The sequence below is a fragment of the Nelusetta ayraudi genome, unplaced genomic scaffold (assembly GCF_046127955.1).
Source record: "Nelusetta ayraudi isolate G7.1 ecotype Tasmania unplaced genomic scaffold, CSIRO-AGI_Nayr_v1 ptg000048l, whole genome shotgun sequence".
Taxonomy (NCBI): domain Eukaryota; kingdom Metazoa; phylum Chordata; class Actinopteri; order Tetraodontiformes; family Monacanthidae; genus Nelusetta; species Nelusetta ayraudi.
The window spans coordinates 7,834,041-7,861,135 of record NW_027466098.1 but is presented as its reverse complement, the minus strand read 5'-3'; the positions used below and the strand labels follow the sequence as shown (position 1 = coordinate 7,861,135).

General features: G+C 45.6%; 2 protein-coding genes across 2 annotated transcripts; both read left to right on the top strand.

Annotated features, from left to right (window-relative positions):
* Positions 1 to 756: 756 nt before the first annotated feature.
* Positions 757 to 17,525, top strand: oafa (OAF homolog a (Drosophila)). Its single transcript, XM_076036044.1, has 4 exons — positions 757 to 1,276; positions 12,933 to 13,067; positions 14,104 to 14,284; positions 15,561 to 17,525. The coding sequence occupies exons 1-4, from the start codon at positions 1,037 to 1,039 to the stop codon at positions 15,833 to 15,835; spliced, it is 831 nt and encodes a 276-aa protein (XP_075892159.1). The 5' UTR covers positions 757 to 1,036; the 3' UTR covers positions 15,836 to 17,525.
* A 355-nt stretch (positions 17,526 to 17,880) lies between these two features.
* tlcd5a (TLC domain containing 5a) lies at positions 17,881 to 21,839 on the top strand. The gene is made up of 3 exons (XM_076035684.1): positions 17,881 to 18,232; positions 19,760 to 19,963; positions 21,072 to 21,839. The coding sequence occupies exons 2-3, from the start codon at positions 19,768 to 19,770 to the stop codon at positions 21,602 to 21,604; spliced, it is 729 nt and encodes a 242-aa protein (XP_075891799.1). The 5' UTR covers positions 17,881 to 18,232; positions 19,760 to 19,767; the 3' UTR covers positions 21,605 to 21,839.
* The last annotated feature ends 5,256 nt before the right edge of the window (positions 21,840 to 27,095 follow it).

The following is a 27,095-nucleotide window of genomic DNA, read 5'->3' as shown; positions in this document are numbered from 1 at the left end:
AACATCAAGCTTTTGCCACTCCGACCAATCATACTGTTAGGCTATTGCTCATTCTCTCAGTAACTGACTTTGGAACCAGTCCAAAAGACGTAGAAGTACGTCATGGCATCTTTTTTTTTTTTTTTTTTTTTTTCACTTTCCCAAACCAGTTGCAGGACTTTACTTACTCTGTTCTTCTGAGGGAGGCAAAGAAACCCATAAAGCTGCGATTTGCAAATCGCCACCACAACATCTTTTCTGGTTATTGTCGGGGTATTATTAGTTCAGGCGACCTGCAGGAGGATCACATGAGGCCTTTAGGGGGGGGGGATGGGCAGAGTGTCGAGGGGGTTGTGTGGCTTTAAGAGTTTACTACCGTCACTCCACTCTCTCTCTCTCTCTCTCTCTCTCTCTCTCTCTCTCTCTCTCCCACACGCACGCACACGTACGCGCGCGCGCACACACCAGAAAGTTTGGAGGCCAGGCGAGCAGTGGGATACCGACGGATAGGAAGTGACGGGACTACGCTGATTGCGGAGGAAGGGAGAGGAGGGGGGAGGGGAGGGAAAGGGGGACGGCAATATCAACACAAAGCAGAATGAGAGGCGGCGTGCGATCGCCGGACGCGCGGCCGTGAAGCAGCGAGGGCGACCGACTCCAACTCCAACTCCAACTACGACAACAACAACAACAACAACAACAACAACAACAAAAAAGCGCACGATCTGAACATCAATGCCGGGAGCGAGAGGCTTTCAATGGAAGTGAAGCGGAATCGGCCGAGTGAGACGCACAGATTCGGACGAGGCGGGTGACTTGACTCGTGCGCCGCTCACATTTCCGTGCGCGATCGCGCTTTTGTTATGGTCATGGAAAGTGGTGGCACACCGTCGACCCAGCAGCAGCAGCAGCAGCAGCAGCCACCGCCGCCGCCGCCGCCTCTCAAGTGCTGAACGCGAAGCGCTTTCGCCGAAGAACCCGGGGAAGTTATGAGCGCGGATCTCCGGGTTGCCATTCAGTTTTTTCCCTCGCCTGGTTCACTTTCGCCTCTGCGGGGATGTTCGCGAGTCGCGTCGGCGCGCCTCCCCCGCCTCCGCTCCGGATCGTGACCCGCCTGTGCGCCCTGGTGCTGCTGGCCGCCCTGGGACTCGGCTCGGAGCTGCGGGTCCGGGTCCGCCTCGTCGACGGACTGGTGACCGAGGAGGTGCTGGAGGCGGACAGCGAGAGGGACTGCATAACGCTGGAGTTCAAGCAGGGCGACGGGACGCTCATCACGTATGTGGCCGACTTCAAACAGGTGAGGAGCCCGCTGCGTTTACGGCGCCTCTGGTCGTATCCCCCGCCGCCACTCCCCTCCGCGCGTGACTGCACACCTCGGTAAATGGGATGCAAAGTGTTGGGTTACACAACGATTGTTGCCCAAATTTTCGGAGTCCGAAGTATTGATGTGGAGCTCCGCAAGTGAACTTGTTTTGCTCGCCTCACAACGCACAGTTCTGGAAATCGACCTTTATTGAGTCAAACCCAGCGCCAGTCAGATTTCTGGTGATCTTCACACATCAGTAGATTGGATGTAAAGTGTTGAGTTACACAACGATTTTTTTTGAAATCATAAGTCTTGTCGCAGAGCCCCCCCCCCCCAAAAAAAATTAAATAAATCAAAATAAACTGGAATTTCATGAATGTCATTCAAGGCCGGTGGAGTTCAAGTAAACTGCATTTTAAACTCAATTGAACCCCCCCCCCCTCCCCCCATCAACTATTTTTTGCCTCCTTGTAATTGTTGTATACCAACTTCTTGCCAAAGCCCGGCTCCGGCTCCATAAATTCACTCGTCTCCACGTGCGGTCGCAGCCTCTATTATTCTGGTGTGAACACCTCTCGGCGACAGTGCGTGAGGGCAGCGTCAGAGTTCAGTTCCACTTGTTTCTCTCCTGCCCACAGCTTTCACCACTAATGTGCGTCTCCGAGTGTCCCCGGCCGCTGAAATACAGCCTTTCACGGCCTCGTGGCTCATCCAGGAGGAGTTGCCTCCAGGCCTCCAGAGACGTGATCTCTGAGCTTCCCTCACTGCTTTTATTTATGATCGTCGCTCATTGTTCTCAATTTGAAATGAGCTTTTCTGGCTTTCCAGGCAGCTGCAGACCCCAAAACCCACCTAACCACTTCCCCGTTGCTTTGCTGATGGCTCCACGCTACCGCTTGATCATCAGCCACCATATTTAACATTCTTCTAAAAGTAGTCGGGGCAGATTGAGTGTCCAGGCCCCCACGCTGCGCTCAGAAAAAGAGATAGCGGCCCCTCACTTTGGATGACACAGAGAGGAAAACTACAAACGGCGTGCACGAGGAGGAAGGGGGGGGGAGGAGGAGGAGGAGGAGGGTGCGCGCGCCTAGCAAAGGCATGTGTCTGTGATGGTTGCTGTCACACAGAAGCTGACAGGCTGGCGAGATGTGAGGGGACGGCGGCGGTGGTGGTGGTGGGGGGGGATTTACCAGGATTAAACGGGCATGTCTGACCTTTTTGATCCCGCGCGTCTGCTTGGCCAACCAAAACAGCTAATTTACGGTTGAAAGGGGAGAGAGGCCGTCGGCCCCAATCACTGCCGACAAAACCGATGCAGAAGGCGGGGGGGGGGGGGGGGGCTTGGGGGCGTGCGATGGTCTGCGAGTGGAGGGTCCCCGACGGGCCTGCTTTCCATCTCCCCGACGTGTCTGTTACAGTTATGAGACCCCCACCACACTCTGTTTGCTCACTCCTTCCTTCCCCCCTCCCACCCCCTCTCTCTCCCTCCCCGGCAATGTCTTCTACATGTGCTTCACCGTCTGGCCCTTGAGCTCTATCTCCCAGATTTATGGAAAGTTGGATGCGCTGTCACTTCCAGCTGCCACGAATATACAGTCCAGATGAGTGCATGTGGGGAGAAGGGGAGTTTGGGGGGGGCGGGGGTGGGGGCGCTCTCTGACCGAGGATGTTTAAACAACTTGGGATTCACAAGGAGACGCAGGGCGGCCAAAAACCGGATGAGCGAGCGTCAGGTTGGCCTTGCGGCGGAGTCACTCGCTCCTCTGATTAAAACCCTGCAGGGGGAAGCTGCACGATCAGCTTTCCTCTCCCTGATTCATCTCGCCGCCTGTCGTAAAAAAAATAATAATAAAAAAAACACGAATCGGCAGATCTTCTTGCGCAATCTAGCGGCCCTCCTGGATTTCTCCGAATACGTGGCAAGAAAAAAAGGTAGCGAATGTTATAGCCATTAAAAACTCCGGAGTAGTGGCGGCTGCTGGACGTCGGTAGGAAGTTGAGTCGACCGTATCCAGGCTGTGAGAATCAAGTTTTTTTTTGTTTCTTTTTGAGGGGGCGGGGGTGGGGGGGGGGTAAAAAAAGGATTTCAGGGCGATTACGTTCGCTCCAGAGGAACGTCCACATGTGGAAAAGATGATGCGGTTTCGCCTCGCTCGTATCACCTCTACATCCCGCTGAGCAACTCGCAAACTGCGGCCACCGCCAAGACAACCGCATGAGGAGCCCTTCCGCTCCTTTTTCTTTTTCCCTCTTTCCATTATTATTAAACGCAGGTGTCGTGGGAGCAAATCCTCTGCTGGACTATTTACAGCCGAATCCGCAGCGGAGGACGTTAATTGCTTCCGTCTGTTTCACGGCCCGGCGTTGACTTGAGATTTTGGGGCACCGTTCGGGTTGCTGCTTTCAAGAGACGACAGTTGCAGAAGCAGGTCTTCTCTGATTGTTGCTAACCGAGCACAAAACCGTCCTGGCGTTATTTCAAAAGCCCCAGATGTAAAAATGGTGTCAGAGACAACTTAACAGCAATGCACTCCTTCTGGCCTACTTTCAGGTCCAAAACACTGGGTTTGACCGGCACGGGAGTGACTTCACTGGCCTCTCGCCTGGGTTTAACCTCTGAGATGCCTTGCTGTTTATTTCGTACTCATCCGTTTGTGTCTGGATGGCACTTTTGTTCCTCCTCTGGGTTTTGCGATTCACTAAACCCTCAAGTAGAAGATCTGAGATTTCTATCCAACGGCTCCAAACTCCAGTTGATTGATTCTGTTGACTCTCAAAGAATTTCAAGAGGCTGCATAGTAAATCTCTCTCCCACACACGTGTCAGATTATCATGGTTACCCTCGATGATACGCTGCCTAAAACATATTTTTTTTGGACGCGTTTGAAAAGTGCAGTTTCAAGGTGCGTAAAGTTTTTAAGGGAGTCTGCCTGACAGCGCGTTTAGTATGTAGGGAACTTTCAGGCGGGCTTCCTTAAAAAAAAAACAACGGCATAAGATAAGCTAAATAGAAGCAAGATCCTTAGTCTATGTATATTTTCATATCGTTAGCTTAATAGCATAATTGTCCAAGTAATTCTTTGGCCAAATTGTGATGTCTGAAAAAAAAACTAAAACACACCAATGAGCTTGCTAAAAAATGTGTTTTTTCTTGTTTTCCGAAAAAATATGACTTAGGCGACTATGCTATTAGGCTAACAATATATAAATGACACCCGTTCTAAGGTTAGGAAAAACCAAATTCCTTTTATTGTGCTGCAAGTTAACACTCACAGCTTTTACCAATATTAAAAAAAAATCATAAATCAAGCCAAATTTGACACACTGGACCTTTAACTTTCATCGCCGTTGGTGCAAAAGTTCAAGAGTGGCCCCTCGCTGTGCTAATGGGGCCGGGCGAGCGGCAGATGTCGACGGGGGCCACTTGACGCTCGCCTTCTCGCACCGTCACGTTAAACCGCTCTGGGTTTGGCAAACAATGGCGCCGCTGTGAGAGCGAACGCCGTCTTTATTAGATTCTCTACTTTCATTTCGGCCTTCCACAAACCTGCATTGCACATCAGGTCTGCTGGCTCCGGATTGTGTACAGCGTTCGAAGAGCGCGTGTTTCCACCGACACGCCCTACTGTAAGCATGTTGCAGGAATGAATCAGAGACAGTCAGAGACTCTTCAAACACGCCCTCAAACCGCAGTGACAAAAACGGACACAGACAATCAGGTTTTGGAGGAGGGCAGGGTTTTTTTTTTTTTTTTTGGTTGTTGCTCTCTTGTGCTAAAAGCTCCTTGGGGATACTAAGTCCAAATCTGTGATTCATCACTGTTTGCACTCTTGCGGACTCCTTGAACCGTTTTTCTCACAAAATCCATCCAACGGATTTCGCTGTTCAATAGCCATCGGTGACTAGCGGATACGTGCGTGCCAGTGGTTTTGCACAAGTCGCTGCAGCATCACCGCCTCCTGGCTTTCTTTTCCCCTGAAACACCATCCCCGCTCTGTCACTTGCACAAACTTGCAAATGTCTCCCTTTTTGTTTTTTCAGGGTAAATGTCACAGGTTCCTGGAAATAGTTGTTTGCTCCTGACAGTGTTTGTAAGAGCAGGGGAGTCAAGCCTTTTGTTTGGCCCGTCGCGAAAGGTCACTTGGAGCCGTTCGGACATTCACCTCTGCATGAATGTCAAACAGAAATGCGACGTGAGAAATTATCCAAATGCAAAGTGAAATTGAGCCCTTTTTTTTTTTTTTTTATTCTTCTGCTTTTCAGGTTTCCGTTCCCATGAAATAGTATCTATGAATTTCCACTCCTCCCCGGCAACCCCATGTTGGGAGGTGAACTCTGCAGATAGGTCACTTTCGGGTTAAACAAGATGCACGGTTCAGGGGAATGTCAAAGCTCTCGATTTTCCAGCGGGAAAACCTTTGTTTGACATTATATCTTTCCACGTTAGTCAGGATCTGAAGGTCCTCTGAGGACACCCTGCAGGTAAAAGCTCATTCGGGGCTTTAACGTCACGCCCACGATAACTTCACTTATAAGCTCCTGTTCTTTTCACTCTGGGTTCTTTTACCTTTTGCCTTTTTTTGATTGGAATATGTTCGGGCCAAAGCCCTTTCCTAGGAATGAACCAACACCTTTTTTTTAAGCTTTTGTTCTCTGCTGACTCCCAAGTCCTGGAGTTAAAAAAAAAAAAAAAAAAAAACTCCTCTGTGGCCTTTCAAGGTTTCACATTGGTCCCCTTTGGCCTCCCGTGGCCCCTGCTGATGTCTTTATCTTTTTATCCAACTCCCTAAAGCGCTGCCAGATGTTCATCTACAACGCTGCAGATAAAGAAAAGGGGGTTTCCCCAGGCAGTTGTTTATGATTTGCACTTATTTTTCTTTTCTTTTTTAAAATCTGGTTCTCCCTGCCATGTGGGACACCTTTTGATTAATGAGGTGTGAAGAGTAGCAGTTCTCCCTCTCTCTACGAAAGCGATCATTTGTCGTTTCACCTCATACGTTGAACAATTTGTTGCAGTTGGCCACTGGAATGATTCACTTTGCCAAACGTCTGTCTTTTTTCAAACGCCACTCGGTTAGTTGGAAATTCCTCCTCTTGTTGTGTCAGGTTTCACTTTGCCTGCCCAGTGACCCAACCAACAGAAATGGCAAATTATCAGGGTCCACACCTGGTTGGCTATTGCATCATCCTTTGTTTGACACTTTTCAGTCATACTACGAGCAAAGGAAATCTGAGTATTGAGGATACGAGCAAGGTCTTTGAGAATTTACCAGAAATAAGAAGAAGGTGGTGGCAGCTTGAGCCTTTGGAAAGACGTCTACTGGCTCTCACGAGGTGACGTTTTACCCACATTTCCTTTTTCAAGTGCGCAGAGGTGTTTCAATGATAATCGGCTCAAGGTGTGTTCCAGAAAGTCGAGCAAAATCCAAACGGCTCGTTTCTGAAAATCTAGAAATGCTTAAGTTGTCCTTTTTCGCACTGTGTGTGTTAGTTGGCATACCAGTAACACAAAAAGACGTGTTAAAGAGCTGAAAAAGTCAATTTTTGAAAAAATAATAGAAAATAGTCAACCACATCAAACACACATGCAGATTTAAACGTCGTACTTGAGTTTTTATGTATAATTTGAATCACAAACATTAAACTTTGAATAAGAAAATAGAATGAAATGAACATTTTTGAAATCTCAAAGCGAAACCGCTATAATCCCCCTTGGCTGAATGTGTCCTGCGCCACAGGATATTAAGCCGTGTGACAACGCTCCCAGGGAAGATGGGAAGGTCAGGCGTCTCCATTGTTTACGCCTTATCTCTGTCTTATTTCCACCTCTGTTAGCGCTCGCTGTTTGTCCCCTGCTCATTTCCTGCGTGCAGAGTCTCCATAAACAGTTGGGGTGTATAGATAATTGCATCCAGGTTGTGTGTGTGTGTGTGTGTGTGTGTGTGTGTGTGTGTGTGTGTGTGTGTGTGTGTGTGTGTGTGTGTGTGTGTGCGCATGAATGAGTGGCGTTCCTTGCGAGCCCGCCCGCCCAAGATCAAATTAGAGGCTGGTTTTTGTTTTGTTTTTTGCCGCAGTTTCTTTTTGCGGAGTCACACGCACCTAACTTATCTCCAGTGCAATAGACGGGAAAACTGGCTTAGCTTCCACTGCTGCCAAGAGGACAATGGAGGGGTGTGAACCTCTTCTCTCTTTTTTTTTTTTTCCAAAGCCCCCAGTGTTTTTTATCGTCCATTCACTGCCACTGTTTACTAATTGGTCGACTCTTTGGACAGCCAGGTGTGACGGGCCCCAAATGTGACTCCACATTCCTGCCTTTGGAGCCCATGTAATTAGCTTCAACTCAAGCATTTCTTAGCGCCGGCCGCAGCTTTTCTCTCGGCTCCTTTTGTGAGTGTGGCTCCCCCCCCTCCTCCACTTCCCCTGACGTCTGCTGTCCACCAACATGATCTTTAATCCCTGTTTACACCTGAGCTTTTTGAATGGGCTCTTCCCCTCTTTCTTTTTTTTTTTTTTTTCGCACCAAGGAAAATACCAAGGCCGTCAACAGACGTGGGGAATTCACATGTTTTGAAATGCCGCGTGTATCTGGCAGTCTGGAATTCTTCGGTTGAAGGGTCAAGGGCAAAGAGGACGGAGAGCTCCTGTGTATCGGAGTTGTTGGACAGCCGCTGCGTTGGCCTGATGTCAGTCCCCCCTCCCCGCTGCTATTTGCCTCGTTAATTAATATCAGCCCGTTTTTAAATGAGAGTCAGAGTTTATTAATGATTCGCTTGGCGGCCGATTATGTTTTATAACTGTTGCTGTGCTAATACTGCGATTGGCTGAACATTTCAGCAGGGTTTCGAGTGAATCAAGGTCATTGACGGGGTTGTTTGTTTTTTTTTTAGATTCGTAGGACTGTTTGTCCTCTTTCAGAGATGGATTAATGAACACCGTTTGCTTTTCGTTTTGTTGCCAGAATGGAAGTAATTTCCAGCAAAAACAAAGTAAACAAAATTGGCAACATGGACTTCGACTGGTGGCCAAATTATTGCTCAGAGAATTGGGAATTTCCACCGCTCTGTTCATCTGTTGCCAAGACGGGTCCTTCTTAAGAGAAACCCGCTTATATTTTTTGTATATTTTTTATTTTCAAGCATTTCGGTAACGAGTCCAGCAGCCCGAACTGAACAAAATAAATCCTGTCCGGCTCCGAATTCCTGGCACAGGCGCACCGTGATCCCCAGTGACTCATCAGTGTGGGGCTGACCAGCGGCCGTCCCCCCCCCCCCCGCCAGCCATCGGACTTATCAACAGACAGGGGTCTTAGAGAGGATTTAAAAACAGGAAGAACCTCCAGCGCGCAGAGGGGCAGGGGGGCGTGGTGGTGGTGGTGGTGGTGGTGGTGGGTTTGCCTCTGGCACTGTGTTTGTGTGTTTGAGCGTCCGTCCATCCGTGCGTGCCAGTGTGAGCTGGCGCAGTAGATCACGGCACCCGAAGTGCCATGTACATGCCCCGCAGTAGTCACTTTCAACAGGACTTTAAAGTCGGTTGGCGGAGACCTCTTAAAAAAAAAATAGAAAATAACTTTTTTTTTTCGGCGCTGAGCTTCACACCACTTTCATTTTTTTCAAGAAAACACATTCCGCCTGGCCGGGTGGCGACTACAGCGATGCAGAATGTTGACTGTAAATGGAACCCTTTGAGTGTCTGAAAAGGCTTTTGTTCGCCTCTTAAATAACCTGGGCAACCAAAAAGGTGACCCGCCAGTGAAACGGCTCCCACCTCCGCCGTGCCTGGTTTAACACTTCCCAGCGCGACCCTCCGGTCAGATCGCATGAATACAGACTTGTGTTTGGCCTTTCGCCATTGGTAGTTCCTCTGCAAAAAGGACCCAGTCCCGGGTGTCAGGGAGCAATGCCGAGGAATCCGCGCCGGTGCAGATTATTTATAGCCGTGCTGACATTTACACTGGGTTGAGGGGATGGGGGAGGGCGGGGGGGGGGACTCAAGGCTATACGGTCCCTCTGATTATGGCATTACAAGTCTTTTTCCAACGTAGAGGAAATTGCGTCTTTTTAATCTTGAAGTCCGTACCTGGTGATTTTATCTAAATGGGGGTCTGCAAGACCTTTAATTTGGTACAGGTCTGTGGAAATGGACTTTTAAGAGGTGATTCAGTTTCCTGATAAATGCCTCACCTCAAACTTCAAGGGCCCATTGATGCCCTGCAGGTTAACTGGTGCTTTTAGCCAGTTACCCTCAGCTGAATAAAATTGTAATTGTGCACAAGTTAAAGTCTTAATCAGCCTTAATGCCATGTCATTTATGCTCTTGTAATTACTTTGTAAAGTGCTTTGAATGCTCAAGTAAATTGTCTTCAAAACCAACTATCACCAATGGTGGACATTCTTTTGTCAATCGGCAATCTGGACACCAAACCCATATGATGCCACACTGAATTATCTGCCATGAGCCGTTTGCAGTTTCTCCCACCCACTTTGCCTTGAGACATAACAAAAGTATTGTTTTATTCATCTGTCATTTCAATCCTTTGGGCGTTGAACCCTGAGTCACGTCACCTCTTCGCTCTATTCGTCTTTAATCACACTTTAACAATAAGCCCGCCCTATAATCCCTGAAATAGTGGTTCAACTAGTCGGCTCTTGTTTGGTTGGCTGGGTGGAGGTGATGTCAATGTTATTGCTCGTCTTCGCTCTCAAACGCCGTGCCAGGTATTATCTCAGCAACAAACAAAGCTCTAAGAGATCAACACTGGTTTGTTCCTGGCAATCGAAGGCTACAATTAAACTGAGACGCGGTGGAGGCGGACAGACGTGTTTGCAGTGCACTCTTAGTCGGTGATAGCTGTTTGAGTACATGAAAGGTTAGCGGGGTTGATGAGAAGCCAAGTGTCTCCAAGTTTGAGGACGCCACCACCTCGGTTGGCTTAGCGTAGGTTACATGCAGTAAACATCTGGACTTGCTCAGTCCATCCTAAAGACATCACCTTAATGTATGCACTTGTTTTTGTAATACCTTCATGGAGATTTGTATTTCCAGGTTGGTCATGTTATTTACTATACTTTAATTATTTCTTAGAATTTACTAGCTAGACTTGAGTGGAAGATAGATAGATAGATACTGTAGATATATAGATAGATGGAAAAAAAACTATTCCAGCATACATCTCAATGAATATTTTTAATTTCCTAACATTAGCCAGTTCTGAAAATATCTCCAGTAGTCATGATCAGATGATGGGGGGAAAAAACAATGGCCTTTTACATAAATTGGATTAATATCACTTTTCTGCACACAGCTGCTAGTAGAGCGAAAGTGGAAGACACTAAAATGGTGAGGGAGAACTGAACGGCAAAATGTGTCACATTTCAGACGTACAAAGACTTTGAATTTAGTTGTCTAGTTAGTCTGGTTTAGTTTATCTAACTCGTGGAAGTACTTTGCTTTCTCCCTGTCAGGCAAACAGGCCTCAATATGTCAACCTTTTCTGCAATTGACTCACTTCAGGAGTTGGAACTTCCACCGAGTTCAAAGCTGATAATGTTAACATTGGAATTTCGATCGGGGAATTTTGTGGAAACTTGATGACGACGAGGTCCGGGGGTAATTCCCGAGAAGATCGGAATGCCTCACGAGCGCCACCTGTTGTTGAAGATGTTGTGCTCAAAAGGCAGTGAGTGGCTAATACAGGCAGGTCCTATTAATAATTGATAGAGTGAGTAAATGACTTGAACTGAAACGCGCCTGCTGTACTTAAATACACGTCCCATTCAAAGTTCAGCCTTGGTCCAATAAATAGCAACTGCTTTCGATGTGTCTTTATTGTCTTTTTATGTCTTATAGGACATAAAATATGACTGATTGTGGAACTGTCGCACCGCAGACTCCTCCCCTCTTGCACCTTTAGTTACATACTTCAATCATTATGTTTCCTTTGGTTTTGTTTTTCTATTATTATCCTTCCGCGGCGGGGGCGGTGTTACGGGGTAACTGCAATCCAAACAAAGGGCAGCAGCAGCAAAAGAAGACAATCATTAATCCGGTCACACAGTCGCTGCGGCGGCGGAGGCTGAGTGGCAGCGTCTGCGCTTTATAACCGAGCAACTTTCAAAGAAGCTGAACTGGTGGCGCTGCTCGGCTTCTCTGTAATTACCCAGAGGGCCCTGGGGCAAATCTGTGCAGTTGAGACGAATGCCTCCCCTCTTCTCTCTCTCTCTCTCTCTCTCCCTCTCTCTCTCTCTCTCTCTCTCCCTCACACCCTCCCCCTACCCTCCCTGCCCACACACACGCGCACTGACACTGCGTCCCAGCGTAGCGCCATGTGTCTGCAATATGGGAGGTCCCGGAGTCACGGCCTCCGTATCTCTCCGCACTGGAGGGGAAGCAGTGCTCATGTCTGTCTCTCCGTCGCCCTCGTTCTCCCCTTTTTTTTCCCCTCACGTCTCACTCTGATGTATCCCCGTCTCTCCGGCTCTTGACACCCTCATCAATCACCTTAAGTGCTGGCTTATTATCAAAGTAAGGGGGGGGGTGTAGGGAAACATTGGAGGTATATAATCTTTTGCATTTTTGCACCCCTCGCAGTTGACGTTTTCATCCTGGCAGCTCGCACGGAGGCCGGGAGGGATGGGAGGGATCTGAGGTCAATGGCACACAAGGCCTGGGAATCAATATTCTTCCCGTAATGCGGCTTCCAAAGGTCAACCGCCGTCGCATGATTGTCTTGCGCAACGAGTACCCGCCAGACTCTGTTTGCCCCGTTGCCGCGGACCAAAGTAGTTTGTCGACGGAGAAAGCGGCGATCACGCAAAAGCAGCCTCGGAAGGAGCTTCCTCGTCCAGCCGTACAGGAAGTGGTGGGACAGAGAGCTTAAGGAGAACTCGGCGGGGTTATCGCCGGCCTGTTTATCTGCCCCGGGGTCCCTCCTGCTCGGGCCAGTGAAAGCTTTGAGGAAGGCGACTCCCCTCCTGCCTGTTTGTTTCAGACGGGTGTGTGAAAAGCGGAGGAGGGATGTTTGCGACCAGCCTCCCCACTGCCCCTCCCCTGCCTTGGAGCAGGAGCCAAGATGTGCTAGAGTCGGGGCCTGTCTGATGAACGCGGAGGCAGGTCAGCTCCTCCGCTGCTGCAGGAGCTTCCCACCATGCACTGCATGCGTTCTCGCAAAATTCTTTATGGCCTTGGCTTTGGCGCCAGATCTCTCGCAAACTTGCCAACAGCTACAAGAGGGCTTTTATTTATTTTTTTATGAACTCTCCTATCGCAATTTTCCACGAGTTGCACATAAAACCGGCATGGCGAAATGCCTTCTGACTTTTTTATGGCATGTGTGGAACTCAGATAGGTTTGTCAGGAAACGGGGCCCCCCGAGCTTTAATTTGACAGTCTAAAATAAGCAGAGCACGACAAAAGCAACGCACCCCAAGCCAGCAGATACGTGAACAATAAACCCCTCTGTGCTCTCGGCGGACTTCGACTGGAGCGTCTTTGAACTTCCCGTGACGAATTGTTCCGAGAGTCCTTAAAAGCACCCTGTGAAAGCGCAAAAAATGAACTAGAATACTGTATTCTCCGCAAGCCTAAACAGTTGGACGATACTGTGCACCGCTTTAAATCCTACTGTCTGTTCATCCCGTGTGCCTTGCAGGATGTGAAGATTTTCCGCGCTCTGATCCTGGGCGAGTTGGAACGCGGGCAGAACCAGTACCAGGCCCTGTGCTTCATCTCCCGTCTGGGCCGAAATGAGATCATCCCCAGCGAGTCGATGGCCCGACTCCGACAGGTACTGCTCAAAGTCAGAGTGTCTTGTTTTTTCCTCTTCCGTGGGAGAAATCCGTCTCGTACAGAGGGGTCTGCTCCACAGAACGGCCACATTTCACTGCACCAAACGAGTAATTACAGCATAAATCGGAGTACTAAAATATGCAACAGAGTCACATAAATCGTGAAATTCAACTGTGCAAATTCAGCATCACACAGCTCCTCATCATCTCCATCCATCCTGTACTACCTGCCATTATTGAGTTGGACTGAGTGAGATGAACGAGTGCTGATGTCTTTTGGGCTTGCACAGAGGAGCCCTACACCTCCTTCCTGACTTCAGTGAGACATATGCAGAATGTCATACATGAGATGTGTCTGATAAGATGTTGTCTGCCACTCTGACCCCCAATTCACATCAGAAGCGTAAGCAGAGCGTTTCAGCAGCGTCCCAGAAGCATGAAAATTATTTTTTGATGCTTCACACGCGTCCCTGCTGCATCAATCGCAGCAGGTAGGATCGTTCAGACTGCAGGTCAATGGTGTGAAAACACGGTGGATCCGCTTGATTTTCATCATAATATACAACGTGCTGTATTTTGTTTTTCTATGTGCTGTATTTGACTGTGAAACATCAAGGCGACGCATCGGCTTCAGCGCTGTTCAGTTCGGCCGTCAAACAATAAAGCAGATTTCATTTCATTTCATTTTGTATGACACCAGCAGTTCGGTTTATTATTATTTTTCTTTTTTACACACGTCGATACACACACCTTCAGGTGCTGTTATACCAATGGTTTGGTCAGATTCAGTATCTGAGCCTTCAATGTAACGGTTGCTAAACTCAGCTAGTTAGTTGCTTCACCAGCTGATAATGCCGTACCGCAACACCGACTCAATAGTAGGTGTTACGGTACGGCTAATAATGGCAGTGACCGTTCGTATCTACCTGTGTGGTCAAAGCACAGGCTTACCGAAACCTGAATATTTCAATTAAGACTAATTTGAGCACTTGTGGCTTATTTTTTTTTTGTGTGTGTGTGTGTGTGTCTCCTCAGAAAAACCCTCACGCCATCCGTTTGGCGGAGGAGCGGCGGGGACTGGATCAGCTGACGATGAGCGTGGCGGTCAACCTCAGCCGGGCCTCGCAGCTCAGCTCCCACATCCACAACATGTGCAGCGAGGCCCACGAGGCCATCTACACCAGGGAGGCGGACGTCAAACACTGGCTCGACAAAGGTGAGCGCTCGCCGTGTTTTCGCTGATGGCCGGGAAAACCCCCCGGCAAAGTCATGCTGAGGTGAGCCGACCGGGGGAGCCTGAGTCAAGGTTGTTGTCAGTGCAAGCAAACAGTATTGCAACATCTGTTAAAACATCACAGAGGAGTGATGAGGGGTAAAGTTGAGATGGTAGGGGAGGCGGCAGTTAAAGGGACAGTCTGGCCCCAGTTTGGCCCCGGTGGATAAGTTCTGATCCGCACCTGAAAAAAGTAGAAGAAAAAGTAAGCTAGCTAGCAGTTAGCATAACAGTTACGGTTATGTTCACAAGCTGAGCAACGTCCAGAGACAAGCGTAAGCAGCTGTGTTGCATTGCGCTTATCTTGTTTGTTCTCACATTTAGACACTTCAGACATTATTATTGTTGTGGAGTTCATGGACACCGCATGCGTTTGCCGGATGGAATTCCTTTCGTCCCATTGTTTATAGTCTCTCTCTTGCGAAAATGGCTTGTGAGAGCTTCCTGCTCAGTCCGATGCTTCGCTGGGCCTTCCACAGGGGGACAGACGCGAGGCGGCTGTGGAAGGGAGGTCTCAGAGGGCAGTTGGAACACCTGGCTCAAGGTTGAGGTCACCGGCCTGGGTGCCCTTTGTGATGTCACAAAGGCCTTGACTCCAAGCGGGACTTTTTCAAGTGCAGACTTTGTGAAAGTGGAGCAATCAAAGCAAATAAATGATGGAGTTTCCTCTTATTTCAGGCACAGACAGGCAAGGTAGAGGCACTGATTGTTGTTATAAAACACTGGTAAACTTGATTTTCCAACAGCATGCGCTTTTAAAAACAGCATCCAGCAAAACAGTGTGCGGCTAAAAACATTTTCCCAGCGTAGGAGGGACAAAATGATTATTTCAACTTTGTACGTCGGCGGAGTGCAAATTATCCGGAGCTGAGAGGAATCCATATGGCAGCGCTATTGTCGGCTGACAGCACTGTTATGGGGGAAACAATGTTGATGGTCATGGTTCACCAGGCACTCTGCGCCATTATCGGCGGAGGGAATCACACTAGCATCTCCTTTGCATAACAAAGCCGCCTCTTTGCCGCACCATCTCCCCCTCGTTTCAGCCACTTGCGTCTCGCCACTCCAGCCCCGCAAAGTATTTTAATTGAGTCAAGTCCAAGAGTGGTTCACGTGTACTTTGTGTGATGGCTTGCGTTTTGTAATGCCTGTACGTACTGAGAAAAGTAAATTAAAAAAATAAATAAAATGAAATCCTCTCTGCTGCCCTGTGTTGCAGGAGTGGATGGTTCCATGTTCGAGATGCTGCCCTTAACCACGGAGGCTCCCAGCTTCCAGGCTTGTCACTCTACAAAGGACATGTGGCAGCCCTGCCTGTGCACATACAGCCTGCGTCTGGAATGGTACCCGTGTTTGCTGAAGTACTGCCGCAGCCGGGACAGCGCGGGCAAAGCCTCCAGCTACAAGTGTGGCATAAAGAGCTGCAGCAAAGGTTACCACTTCACCTACTACGTTCCTCAGAGACAGCTGTGCCTGTGGGACGAAGAGACTTAGCGGGGGGTGTCTTCTTTTTTTGTTGTTGTTGTTTTCTTCCACGGACAAGTAAAGAGCAATGTGTTCTATAACACGGTATATTTTCCTGGGGCCGCCGCTTCCCACTCATTGCCGTTGAACAGTAACACTAGACTCCAGCTCCTGCGGCAGTAATTGAAGCTGCCTCAAAGTGTGGGGTGGCAAGATCCAGATGTTGGAGCTGAAACACAAATGAACTCAGGTTCCAGATAAGGCCTAAACTTTGTGGAAGGAGTGATGCAGCACCCCGACCCAAGAGGACCCTCGTCTTCAAGTTTGTTTGGGTTTTTTTTTCTGGGGAAATACAAGCCTTGGTGTGACTTTGCCAAGACGCTGTCACAATTGTGCCTTTTCTTTATTTTATTTTTTCGGGGGATGGGCGGGGGGGGGGGGGTTTGACACAATTAGTACAGATGGCAGACGCAGCAGCAATAATCTACGGAGGAGCTACGGAGAGCTAAAAATGTGAATTTCTGGTCAATTGAACACCAGCAGGGAACAAAAGAGTGATCAGAGGAGTCATAAATATGATCTACCGCTTTTGGTGAAGGAAGACGTGGATGGCGGATTTATCTCTCGAGTAAACCACCATGGAAAAACGGCTTGCTGTCGGCTAAACGCTTGTTTATAACCATGTTAATTGGCGAGTAAAGTGTTTCTCGAATGCTGGCTTTATTTATTACAATTGCAAAGGAAACTAATGGAGGACTATTTTTGTATTTTACATATGTGTATCTAAAACTAACTTTGTCTGACTTAAATTTTCATCTTTTGGCATTAAACAAGCTTTTAAAGTGAAAGGTCTGATTCACGGCTCCTCGGTCTTTAGTGGTAGCATTGTGTGCTCTTGGGTTTTCAGTGTCATTCCTCAGTTCATTCAAAAAAAAAAAATTTCTAAGTTGCTGCTCCCTTGCCCTTATTCATGTCAACGCATACCAAAGTCAAAGGTATTACTGTCAAATTCAGAGTGCAATGTTTCATTTAGTAAAAAAGGAGACCTTCAGAATTGTGTTCGTTCACGTCAGCCTTTTTTCCTCGGAGCAGTGCCGAGTCATTGAAATTGTCTGTACTGCCCTCTTCTGGTTAGTTAAAAAAAAAAAAAGAAAAATTGCAACACGACTCAGTCGTGCACCAGTGCCGGAGATGCGGTCTCTGTTTTGTGTGTCTCGCGTGTGTTCTTGTCAACAATTAAATGTCTGTAATTTATGCATCTCATACTCTTGAACATGTTTCTTATGTGCCGTTGTAAGGAGCTCCTTATTTAATCCGTGGACCAAATTCCTTTTTTTTTTTTTTTTTTTTGCTCTGCCTGTTATTTGGAGCATTAAGTTATTTATCACGTGACTTACCTCCATCTTCATCTCAGCCTTTACGCCATATCAACTATTTGTATGTCCGTCTCACTAAAGAACCAAATGAGTTAAACGTTTTTCTTTGCAGCCTGTTTTTGAGGGAGTATTATCAAGTGCCTTAACATTTCCATAGGTGTATTTGCTATGTAATTGTAGATTGCGTTGGGAAACCTATTTCTTTTTTTCTATGAAAGAGTTCAGAGTATGATGTAAAAAGTCGCCATAAGAAGAAAATGAAACAATTTCGCGATGTACCATTTTTTTTTAGGAGGTTGTGTATTTTGTTTCAATAAAGTATTTCTTTGCACTGCAAAACAAAACGGAAGCGTTCTTTGCTATGAAACTGGGGATATTTTTCTACAGTATAAAAAAAATAAAAAAATAAATAAAAATCTAGATGGTAAAGACAAAGCCTCAAATCGCATTGGTTTGCTTAATTAGAATATATATATTAGCATAACATGATATAAACCGCATTGTGATGATTGACTTGGAAAATACATGCAATACTGTTGGTAGTAGTACTGTTAGGATCATTTTTAAACAACGCAATAGTGAAGTTAATGTGGTTTGCCACCAGGTCTTCTAATTGTAATGTCTATCATTGACCACAAGGTGTCACCGCAAACCAAAAAAAAAAACCCCACAGCAACAACCGCAGCATCCTCCGTGTGTGAAGACCACTCTTCGATGGGGGACGAGTCCAGATGGATGGGAGCGCATTTCGCCTGAAACACTTCATAAACCCATGAGATGTCTCGTGTTGTGCTTTTCCTCGCCATGTTGCGGCTGTGCTACTTCGCCCGTTTCCTAGAGTGCCGTTTGAAAACGTGACGCTAAATTCCGGTTTTTGATGAGAGAGGCCGTTGTAGCCACCGGCGGAGCTGCTCGTGTAATGTTTGAGGTAAATAGAAGGCTCGCATTGTGTGCATAGCGCTGTGAAAACGTCTCCTCCCGAGAAACGCCTCCGCTGGAATGGACGGAGCCTGGCTGTAGAACACGAGACGGATACACGTGCGTGACCCAGGTAATTGTTTTAGGTTTGTTGTTGTTTTTTTCCCCCATTCTTTTTTCTGTAAATGTATGATAAACAAATAGCAAGACACTTGGTTAGCCCCTCAACATTAGCCTGGTTTGTTTGCTATCCGGCGTCAGAGCAAACTGCGCTGTTCGTCCCATAGGAGACGATCTACTGTGTGTGGGAAGAGCTTCGCGTGATAGTCGTGGCCCAAACCATCGCATAGTCGCGCCTTAAATCTCGTTTATCGATCGTAGACGAAAGGGAAAGTTGGCTGTTAAATCAACCCGGCTAAGCTAGTAGCAGATCATCTCTTTGTTTTCCCTTAGTGTTGTTTTTTTTTTTTTTTTATTTTTTAAAGAAACAGCCGTAGCAATGTTAGCAAGAAATAAAGAAACTAATGAAAAGTGACATGTTACAGTTAATCTTTGTATGTTGTGACGTGAGATATCTAAACTACACATACGACACGTATGCTTCTCTTCAGCTGTGAGAGGATCCCATATTCAATTGTCTGGTATGTTGGGATTTTGTTTGGGATTTATCATTGGGTTTTTTTAATGTGAGTACTTAAATTTGTAGTGAGTGGTGAGGACCTGTGGAATCACACCGCATTCACCTTATTGCTGAGTTATCACATCAAGTTTCATTCTTGCGATAGATGTTCTCTTATAGGCATGTGTTAAACAGGAACTGTAGAGGTCCTGATGAGGTTGGTAAAGTTAATGCTAGATGTCTTAACAGTGTAGTCATGATGCATTTCAGACAGGGACTCAATACATACTATATTGTATTCAAGTACAGGCCACTATTTCAATGTCATATACAGTAGAAGGTTCGGAATCCATTCATTTTATAGGCGATGGGGGGTCAAGGAGCTCAGGGTCCTGAATGCAACATTTAAACCAATAAGCAGCTTATACATTTTTGCCTATGTTTTAACATTATTTCTATGGAAGTTGTGATTTCAAAAATACTCAATAACTGGGTTGTGTGTTTTTCCACAAATCAGGTTACTGGTTTCGTAATACTGTGCAAACTTCACCCTTTCAAGGCTAATTTGCGTGTCTTAGGATACATGTCGCACAACAATACTGTGAGACCTCGCAAAACCCTCGCCTCACTGTTGGAGCTAGCTCGAAGTCTTCCAGACTTCCCTGCACATCTTGTTACAATGCAGTGTGTGTGGGCATGTCCATCTTGGCGGTCGCACCTCCTAGCACAAACGTCACGGCTGAAGAAGAGACTGCCCCCTCACCCCACCAGATCCTTGGCTTGCTAACTAAAGTGCTATTATGCTTGAGGCAAAAGGCGAATTGTTGGCCGCACACAAAGGACTGCACAGTCCGAGACTTGGGACTGTAAAAGCTGTCGTTCCTACTGTAAGCGATACCACAGAGCAAGATGTGCTCCTCTGCCGCGTTGCCTCACCATGTAATATGATTTAGTTGTCTCGATGACTGCTCGCAGACGACTCGTTGAAAGGAGCTGTTATATGTTTTAAGCTGTTTTTCCTTTGTTTTTCCTTGTCTGCAGAAGGGAAGATGGCAGTGCTTCTGGTTGTCGCGCTTCTGTGCCTCTTGTTTTGGGTCTCGCTCTACTTCATCCTGTGTAACGTGAATGGGTCTCGGAGTTACGAATGGAACTGTCGCCTGGTCACCTTGGTGCACGGCATCCTGGCAGTGTGCATCACCGCCTACATCGGCTATGTGGATGGACCCTGGCCTTTTTCTTATCCAGGTAAGCACCAGCACAAGTCAAGCAACTTGGAACCTATTAGACATTACAAACTTAAAGAAATAAAAAAAGAAAAAAGAAGGGGAAAAAGAAGAAAAAAATACTTTACAAACTTAATCAATGTGTTACAATGTGTCACGAACAGTCACATTGTCACTAGCCTGCAAATGAATTGACGCTCCTTTACTTAGTTTACTGCCTCCTCTTATCAGAACTGTGCTAAAAATACACACAGTTCTGGAAAGAATCTATTTGTGATGGCACAGAGGGAATCAATGCATCTCCCAGGTATTTTGACAACAACCCCGGTCAGGATATTTTGTTCTGACCACCTCCTGCCACTTTGTTTTTGTCCGCTTCCAAAGATGTTGGAGGTAGAACAAAGCATCAGCGTAGTAGGGAAGCTAAAACCTGTAGCAGGCTGTACACTGACGTCTACATTTAGTGTTTTATGGAAATCTAGAGGTAGAGAAAAAAAAATGTTTTTGGACACACCGTGTCCATTGTCATGTTTTGCATGATGAATCCACTCTTAAGTCTTCATGCACAATTTCTTTTAGTTCAGTCAGTTCAGTCAGTCATATAGGTAGGTCAAATTGGATATTTCATCAAGGTAATGCCCCTTGTCACAAATCCAGGGCAAGTACAAGAATTCATTTTTGTTTGTTTTTCTCCTGTTAAAACGACTAAAAACCGTTTGTAGTTTTTTTTCTGACTGTCTAACACGGCCACAGTTTTTGAGATTGTGTAACATTTTAAGGCTGCCCAATACTGTATGTAGTGAATTATGCAAAGCTGCTCCATTGAAGTCTGAAATGGAAAATAAAATGTAAATATTCTACATAAGCTTGAAATCCTTTTTGTCAACGCTCCACTCTTGCAGCGCGGTTGGCTACGCCCACTATCGTTTATTTGTAGCTTGGAGTCGTGCTTTAAATACAAACTGTCCACATTTGTCCACGTTCCAGATTCAACAGGTTAGAACACTAAAGTGTGGCTGTTCTTTTTACTATAAATAAATCTAGTGCCTACTTTCAAGTGTTTTTGTACTGCATGATTTCTCCTAAAGCGATCTAACTGTGAACCCTCTCCATTTGCTTGTGACCTCTAGGCACTAAGAACACCCCTCTGCAGATCAGCGCCATGGTGCTGAGCCTGGGCTACTTTCTGTTCGACATGGCCTGGTGCGTGTACTTCCGCACAGAGGGACCCGTTATGCTGGCCCACCACACCATGAGCATCTTGGGAATCCTGCTGACGCTGTGGCTGGGGGAGTCCGGCATCGAGGGCTGCGCCGTCCTCTTCGGCAGCGAGGTCACCAACCCGCTGCTGCAGACGCGCTGGTTCCTGAAGCAGACGGGCAATTACGAGACGAGCTTGGGCCACGTCGTGGACGTTCTGTTCGTGCTGCTGTTTGTTGTCATGCGAATCTTCGTGGGAGGAACAATGCTGTACTGTGAGCTGATCTCCCCGAGACCCAGATTCTTCATCAAGTGCGGCGGGGTTGCGATGTACGCGCTGTCGTGGGTATTCATGGTGGACATTGTGCGATTTGCCGTGCGCAAGGGGAAGCGATGGAACAGGCAGCAAAAGGACCAGCATCAAACGGTGGCAGCTAACGGCTGCGAAAGAAAGAGGGAGTGAGCTGCTTGCGACAAAGGAGGGAAATTACATCATGATTGTCTTACTTTGAACACAAAACATTTGGAACTGAGATTTAACAAGTTCTTGTCCAATTATTCAGTATTTCATGTGCTACTTTATCATCATTTTCTCTGAGGGCTGCTGACTTAAAAGGTCTCCACTGGAAAAAAAAAAAGTTTTTTTTTTAACATATATATATATATATATATATATATATATATATATATATATATATATATATGTATATATATACACTATATTACCAAAAGTATCTGCCTTGACTCACGTATGAACTTAAGTGCCATCCCATTCCTAACCCATAGGGTTCAATATGATGTCGGTCCACCTTTTGCAGCTATTACAGCTTCAACTCTTCTGGGAAGGCTGTCCACAAGGTTGAGGAGTGTGTTTATGGGAATATTTGACCATTCTTCCAAAAGCGCATTGGTGAGGTCACACACTGATGTTGGTGGAGAAGGCCTGGCTCTCAGTCTCCGCTCTAATTCATCCCAAAGGTGTTCTCACGGGTTCAGGTCAGGACTCTGTGCAGGCCAGTCAAGTTCATCCACACCAGACTCTGTCATCCATGTCTTTAAGGACCTTGCTTTGTTCACTGGTGCACAGTCATGTTGGAAGAGGAAGGGGCCCGCTCCAAACTGTTCCCACAAGGTCGGGAGCATGGAATTGACCAAAATGTTTTGGTATCCTGAAGCATTCAAAGTTCCTTTCACTGGAACTAAGGGGCCAAGCCCGACTCCTGAAAAACAACCCCACACCATAATTCCTCCTCCACCAAATTTCACACTTGGCACAATGCAGTCCGAAATGTACCGTTCTCCTGGCAACCTCCAAACCCAGACTCGTCCGTCAGATTGCCAGATGGAAAAGCATGATTCATCACTCCAGAGAACGCGTCTCCACTGCTCTATAGTCCAGTGGCGGCGTGCTTTACACCACTGCATCCGGCGCTTTGCATTGCACTTGGTGATGCATGGCTTGGATGCAGCTGCTCTGCCATGGAAACCCATTCCGCGAAGCTCTCTGCGAACTGTACTTGGGCTAATCTGAAGGCCACATGAAGTTTGGAGCTCTGCAGCAATTGACTGTGCAGAAAGTCGGCGACCGCTTTGCACTATGCGCCTGAGCATCCGCTGACCCCTCTCCGTCAGTTTACGTGGCCTACCACTTCTTGGCTTCGTTGCTGTTGTTCCCAAACTCTTCCATTTTCTTGTAATAAAGCTGACAGTTGACTGTGGAATATTTAGGAGCGAGGAAATTTCACGACTGGATTTGTTGCACAGGTGGCATCCTATGACAGTTCCACGCTGGAATTCACTGAGCTCCTGAGAGCAACCCATTCTTTCACAAATGTTTGTCAAAACAGTCTGCATGCCTAGGTGCTTGATTTTATACACATGTGGCCAGGCCAAGTGATTAGGACACCTGATTCTGATCATTTGGATGGGTGAGCAAATACTTTTGGTAATATAGTGTGTATATATATATATATATATATATATATATATATATACATATATGTGTGTGTATATATATGTATATATGTATATATATATATATATACATATATATATATGTGTATATATATGTGTATATATATATATATATATATATATATATATATATATGTATATATATATATAGTTTGCAGTTTGCTGCAGAGCTCTAACTACAGTAGATTCCATTTTTCACTAAGAACTGAACTGCAGCTGACAAATAGTGCACTCATCGATTCCGTCGCCAAATCAAAACCAAAGTAGGAGACGTCGCTCCAAGTTGCAGTGGACTGTGGCCTCATCATAAAAAGACACCTCAGTGCAAAGGAAAACACAATGTTTACACGTAAAGCCCATGTGACCCTTTTAGAGTCGTAATGATGCATAGTTTTTGGTGTTTGTCAAATTTTAAAGGTGTACTCAGGGAGCTGTTTTCTTTGGAGATAGTTTATTGTGGCCGCAACCACGTCATATCTCGTGAAGAGCAGTAAAGACATGCAAATGAGTCAAAAGTCCCGCCATCTAATTTGATTTGATTTGATTTGATCTCTTGATATGAGAGAGAGGTTTAGACTACTACAGATTGTGTTGGTTGAAATTATATCTGACAAAAAAAAAAAAAAAGATTCACTGTTTTTCTTTGGAACCATCCTTTTTTCTTTTTTTTTTCTTATAGTGAGTCTTTTCTTAAATAGCACCCCTGAATCCTCTCTAAAATGTACATTTTTATTTCTTTGGGTCATTTTAAAGGAAGTGTGTAAAGGAATCTTTTAACTATTTCTGTCATTGCTGTGTTAACAACTACCCCTATATATATATATATATATTTATTTTTTTTATTTTTTTTTGTCAAATATTAGTTTGTGCTTTAGGTTATTTGAAGTGTCAATCAGTCAAAAGATGTGCGTTCTGTGCCGACAACTTCCCCCCGGGTCACTGTAATGGAATGAAGTTTGCTGCGGATACACAGGGCCTGGCAAATTAATCTGCTTGCAGGTTATCTGCACCCATCTGCTCGTGGCAGAAGAGAGCTTTCTGAGCGAAGAGGCGGTCATGCTGGCGCGTCTCTCGTTTCGGCCCTCTTCACATCTTTCCATTTTCAGTCCACTGGAATGGAAACCAAAACTAGTAGAGTCGGTGCATCATTGTGACTGCAAATGAAATCATATTGGGATGTTATACCCTTCTGATCAATTCATCTTGGCATACATTTATCAGACTTTTCTATAGGTCTCTTTAATATTTTGTGTGCGGGTTTTGTATAATTCTGTTATAACAGCAAAGCTTGTGGTCAGAGTTTTTTATATTTCTAATGAAGGAACACACATACTTACTTTATGATCTGAGAGGTTTCCAGGTCAATATTGTGACCAGCCTCTCCTCTCTCTCCTCTCTCTGCACATCATATGTTCATGTATTATGACAACCTTTGGTTTGTCATTTTGTTATTCACTGACATTAGCTGTCGTGTGACAAACATCTTATTCTATTTATACAAATATTACTTGATATGTTTTTGAACATTCAAATGTTGCTGCTCGAAAAAAAAAAAAAAGGGGGGGTTAGTTACTGTTTACTCAGCTGACACTGACATAGGAATAATGTTACATCTCCATTCTATTCAAGATAGGGAAACTCTTAACTGTTGTGTGCCTTAATTAGCAGAATGTACAGTTACATTTTTTTTTTTTGCTTTTGTCATGTGTTCTGGAGAGACTCAAACCTGAGTTGAGGAATAATAAAGAACTGCTTCCAGTATAAAGTTCAATGATTTGTCCTCATAATTCAACATTGACACTCAATAGAATGTATTGTATGCTTTTGTCAGCATGGACTACAGCAAAATTTTAACCGAAAAGATTCATTTATTTTTTTGATTTATTTATTTCCCTACATGGCGACACGGTGGCGCGGTGGTTAGCGCTGTCGCCTCACAGCAAAAAGATCGTGGGTTCGATTCCGGGGGCCCGGACCTGGGGCCTTTCTGTGTGGAGTTTGCATGTTCTCCCTGTGTCTGCGTGGGTTCTCTCCGGGTTCTCCGGCTTCCTCCCACACTCCAAAAACATGCATGTGAGGTCAATTGAACATTCTAAATTGTCCGTAGGTGTGCATGTGAGTGTGAATGGTTGTCTGTCTCTATGTGGCCCTGCGATGAACTGGCGACTTGTCCAGGGTGTCACCCTGCCTTCGCCCTATGACAGCTGGGATAGGCTCCAGCAGACCCCCGTGACCCTGAATAGGAATAAGCGGGTATAGAAGATGAATGAATGAATGAATATTTCCCTAATACATAACACCCTTGCTCAAAAGCCAGTCCATGGACTCACTTCTCAGACTGAAGTTACCCAGGTTGTCCACATGATGGTGTCATATCACTCATTACTCAAGGGGAAACAGAAGACACCCAAAGGCAAACATTATGACTTGTGTATTGGCAGCTCAAAGCCTCCTCCTAATTTAAATCAAGACTTTAACTTTTTTTTTTTTAATGATTCAAGTCATGGCTTACTGACATGATCTGAGTAGCTTAACCACAAAGTCAGCTATCAAGTTGTGATTTCAGTAGTAGGACGTACAACGTGGTGTGCAGCCCTGCTTTATGTAATGCCAATTACACTATAGATGGCTTTTTAGGAAAAAATACATTAAAAAAAACAACAACAAAAAAAAAAACGAATTCAAATCTGACTAAATGTAACCAAATGGGACAACTGGAGATAGAGGAGAAATAGTTGTTATTCCCTATATGAATGTTCCATATCGTGAAGGTGCCTCAGTAACGTTTTGATGTTTGGTGTTCAAATCTAAAGATTTGGAAAAACTTTTGCAAACACTCATCTGTACAAAAGCTTCTGTTTGTTTTGGGGATTTGTTTGGAGTGACTACCAAAGAGTCCAACAAAAGCACGCTGTCCTGCTAACTGGCCAAAGACAGAAGTAGTGTGACAAAGTAATATTACCAATTATCCGGCTCATCAACCACTCAAAGCAATTAAAACCCCCTTCTGTTGGACATTGGTGTTGATGTAAAACTGTTCATCTTTCTTCAATTTCTGTAGTGAAAAATTAAAACATAAGTAGCATCTGTCAAGACTGTAGATGTGCAAAAAGCCGCAACTTTTTGCAAAGGAAATCACTTCCTTCCTTCCAAAAGATGGAACGCCTCAAAAAGTTGTATTTAGCATTGTTACATTTTCTGGAAAATGTGACAGGAGAATTATTTTAGGCTCAGTAATAAAACATTAAGGACATTTTAATTTGTCAAATGTTAAAACTGCTGGTGTTGTGGGGGGAAATACACATTTTTTAAATAATAAATCAGTCTCAAGACCTTTACTTCTCAGCCTGGTCTCTATTGCTGCACAGACAACGCACACTATTAAAACACAAAAACATCACCCTTCTCTTGATGAACAGTAAACAAAAATGTTTACCCCTTTGTTCATGGCCTCTCACAACAACATTCAATCATTATTAAATGATTGCATTAACTAATGCTTTGGACCTAGAACACATAGGGAAGGGATCAGAGACATGAAGACTGAGATGCAGTCTTACAAGCACCTGAGGCACCAGTGCCCTTTTCACCGTCACTAAGAGCACGCTTCCAAAGCTGTCTATTACACCACACATAATTTGAAAAGTGGGAAAACCACCAAACTAAGAAAATTATCTTTTTTCCCCCCCTCATGTTTGTGGAATTACAATCTTGAATGGTTGTTGGAATACATCAATAAAGTCAACTTTGAAGAATAAGGGACATAAAAAACAACAACAACTTATAACGCCAAAAAACATCAACAGACGTTTATTCGTTTATTCAGTACCCACACGAAAAATTTGGTGAAATTAGGTTCTAAAAATTAAAAAAAAAAAGTGCCGTTCTTAGCACCGGTGGCATTCGTGATATGTTGGCGTTATTGTTGTGTTATTTCGCAGCGCTGCTCCCCAACATTACACTGAAACAGGACTTTTCCC

Coding starts and splice junctions, on each gene's coding strand:
- oafa (XM_076036044.1), top strand. CDS start 1,037: ATGTTCGCGAGTCGCGTCGGCGCGCCTCCCCCGCCTCCGCTCCGGATC. Junction 1,277..12,932: donor ATGTGGCCGACTTCAAACAG/GTGAGGAGCCCG, acceptor TGTGCCTTGCAG/GATGTGAAGATTTTCCGCGC. Junction 13,068..14,103: donor CGATGGCCCGACTCCGACAG/GTACTGCTCAAA, acceptor GTGTCTCCTCAG/AAAAACCCTCACGCCATCCG.
- tlcd5a (XM_076035684.1), top strand. CDS start 19,768: ATGGCAGTGCTTCTGGTTGTCGCGCTTCTGTGCCTCTTGTTTTGGGTC. Junction 19,964..21,071: donor CTGGCCTTTTTCTTATCCAG/GTAAGCACCAGC, acceptor TGTGACCTCTAG/GCACTAAGAACACCCCTCTG.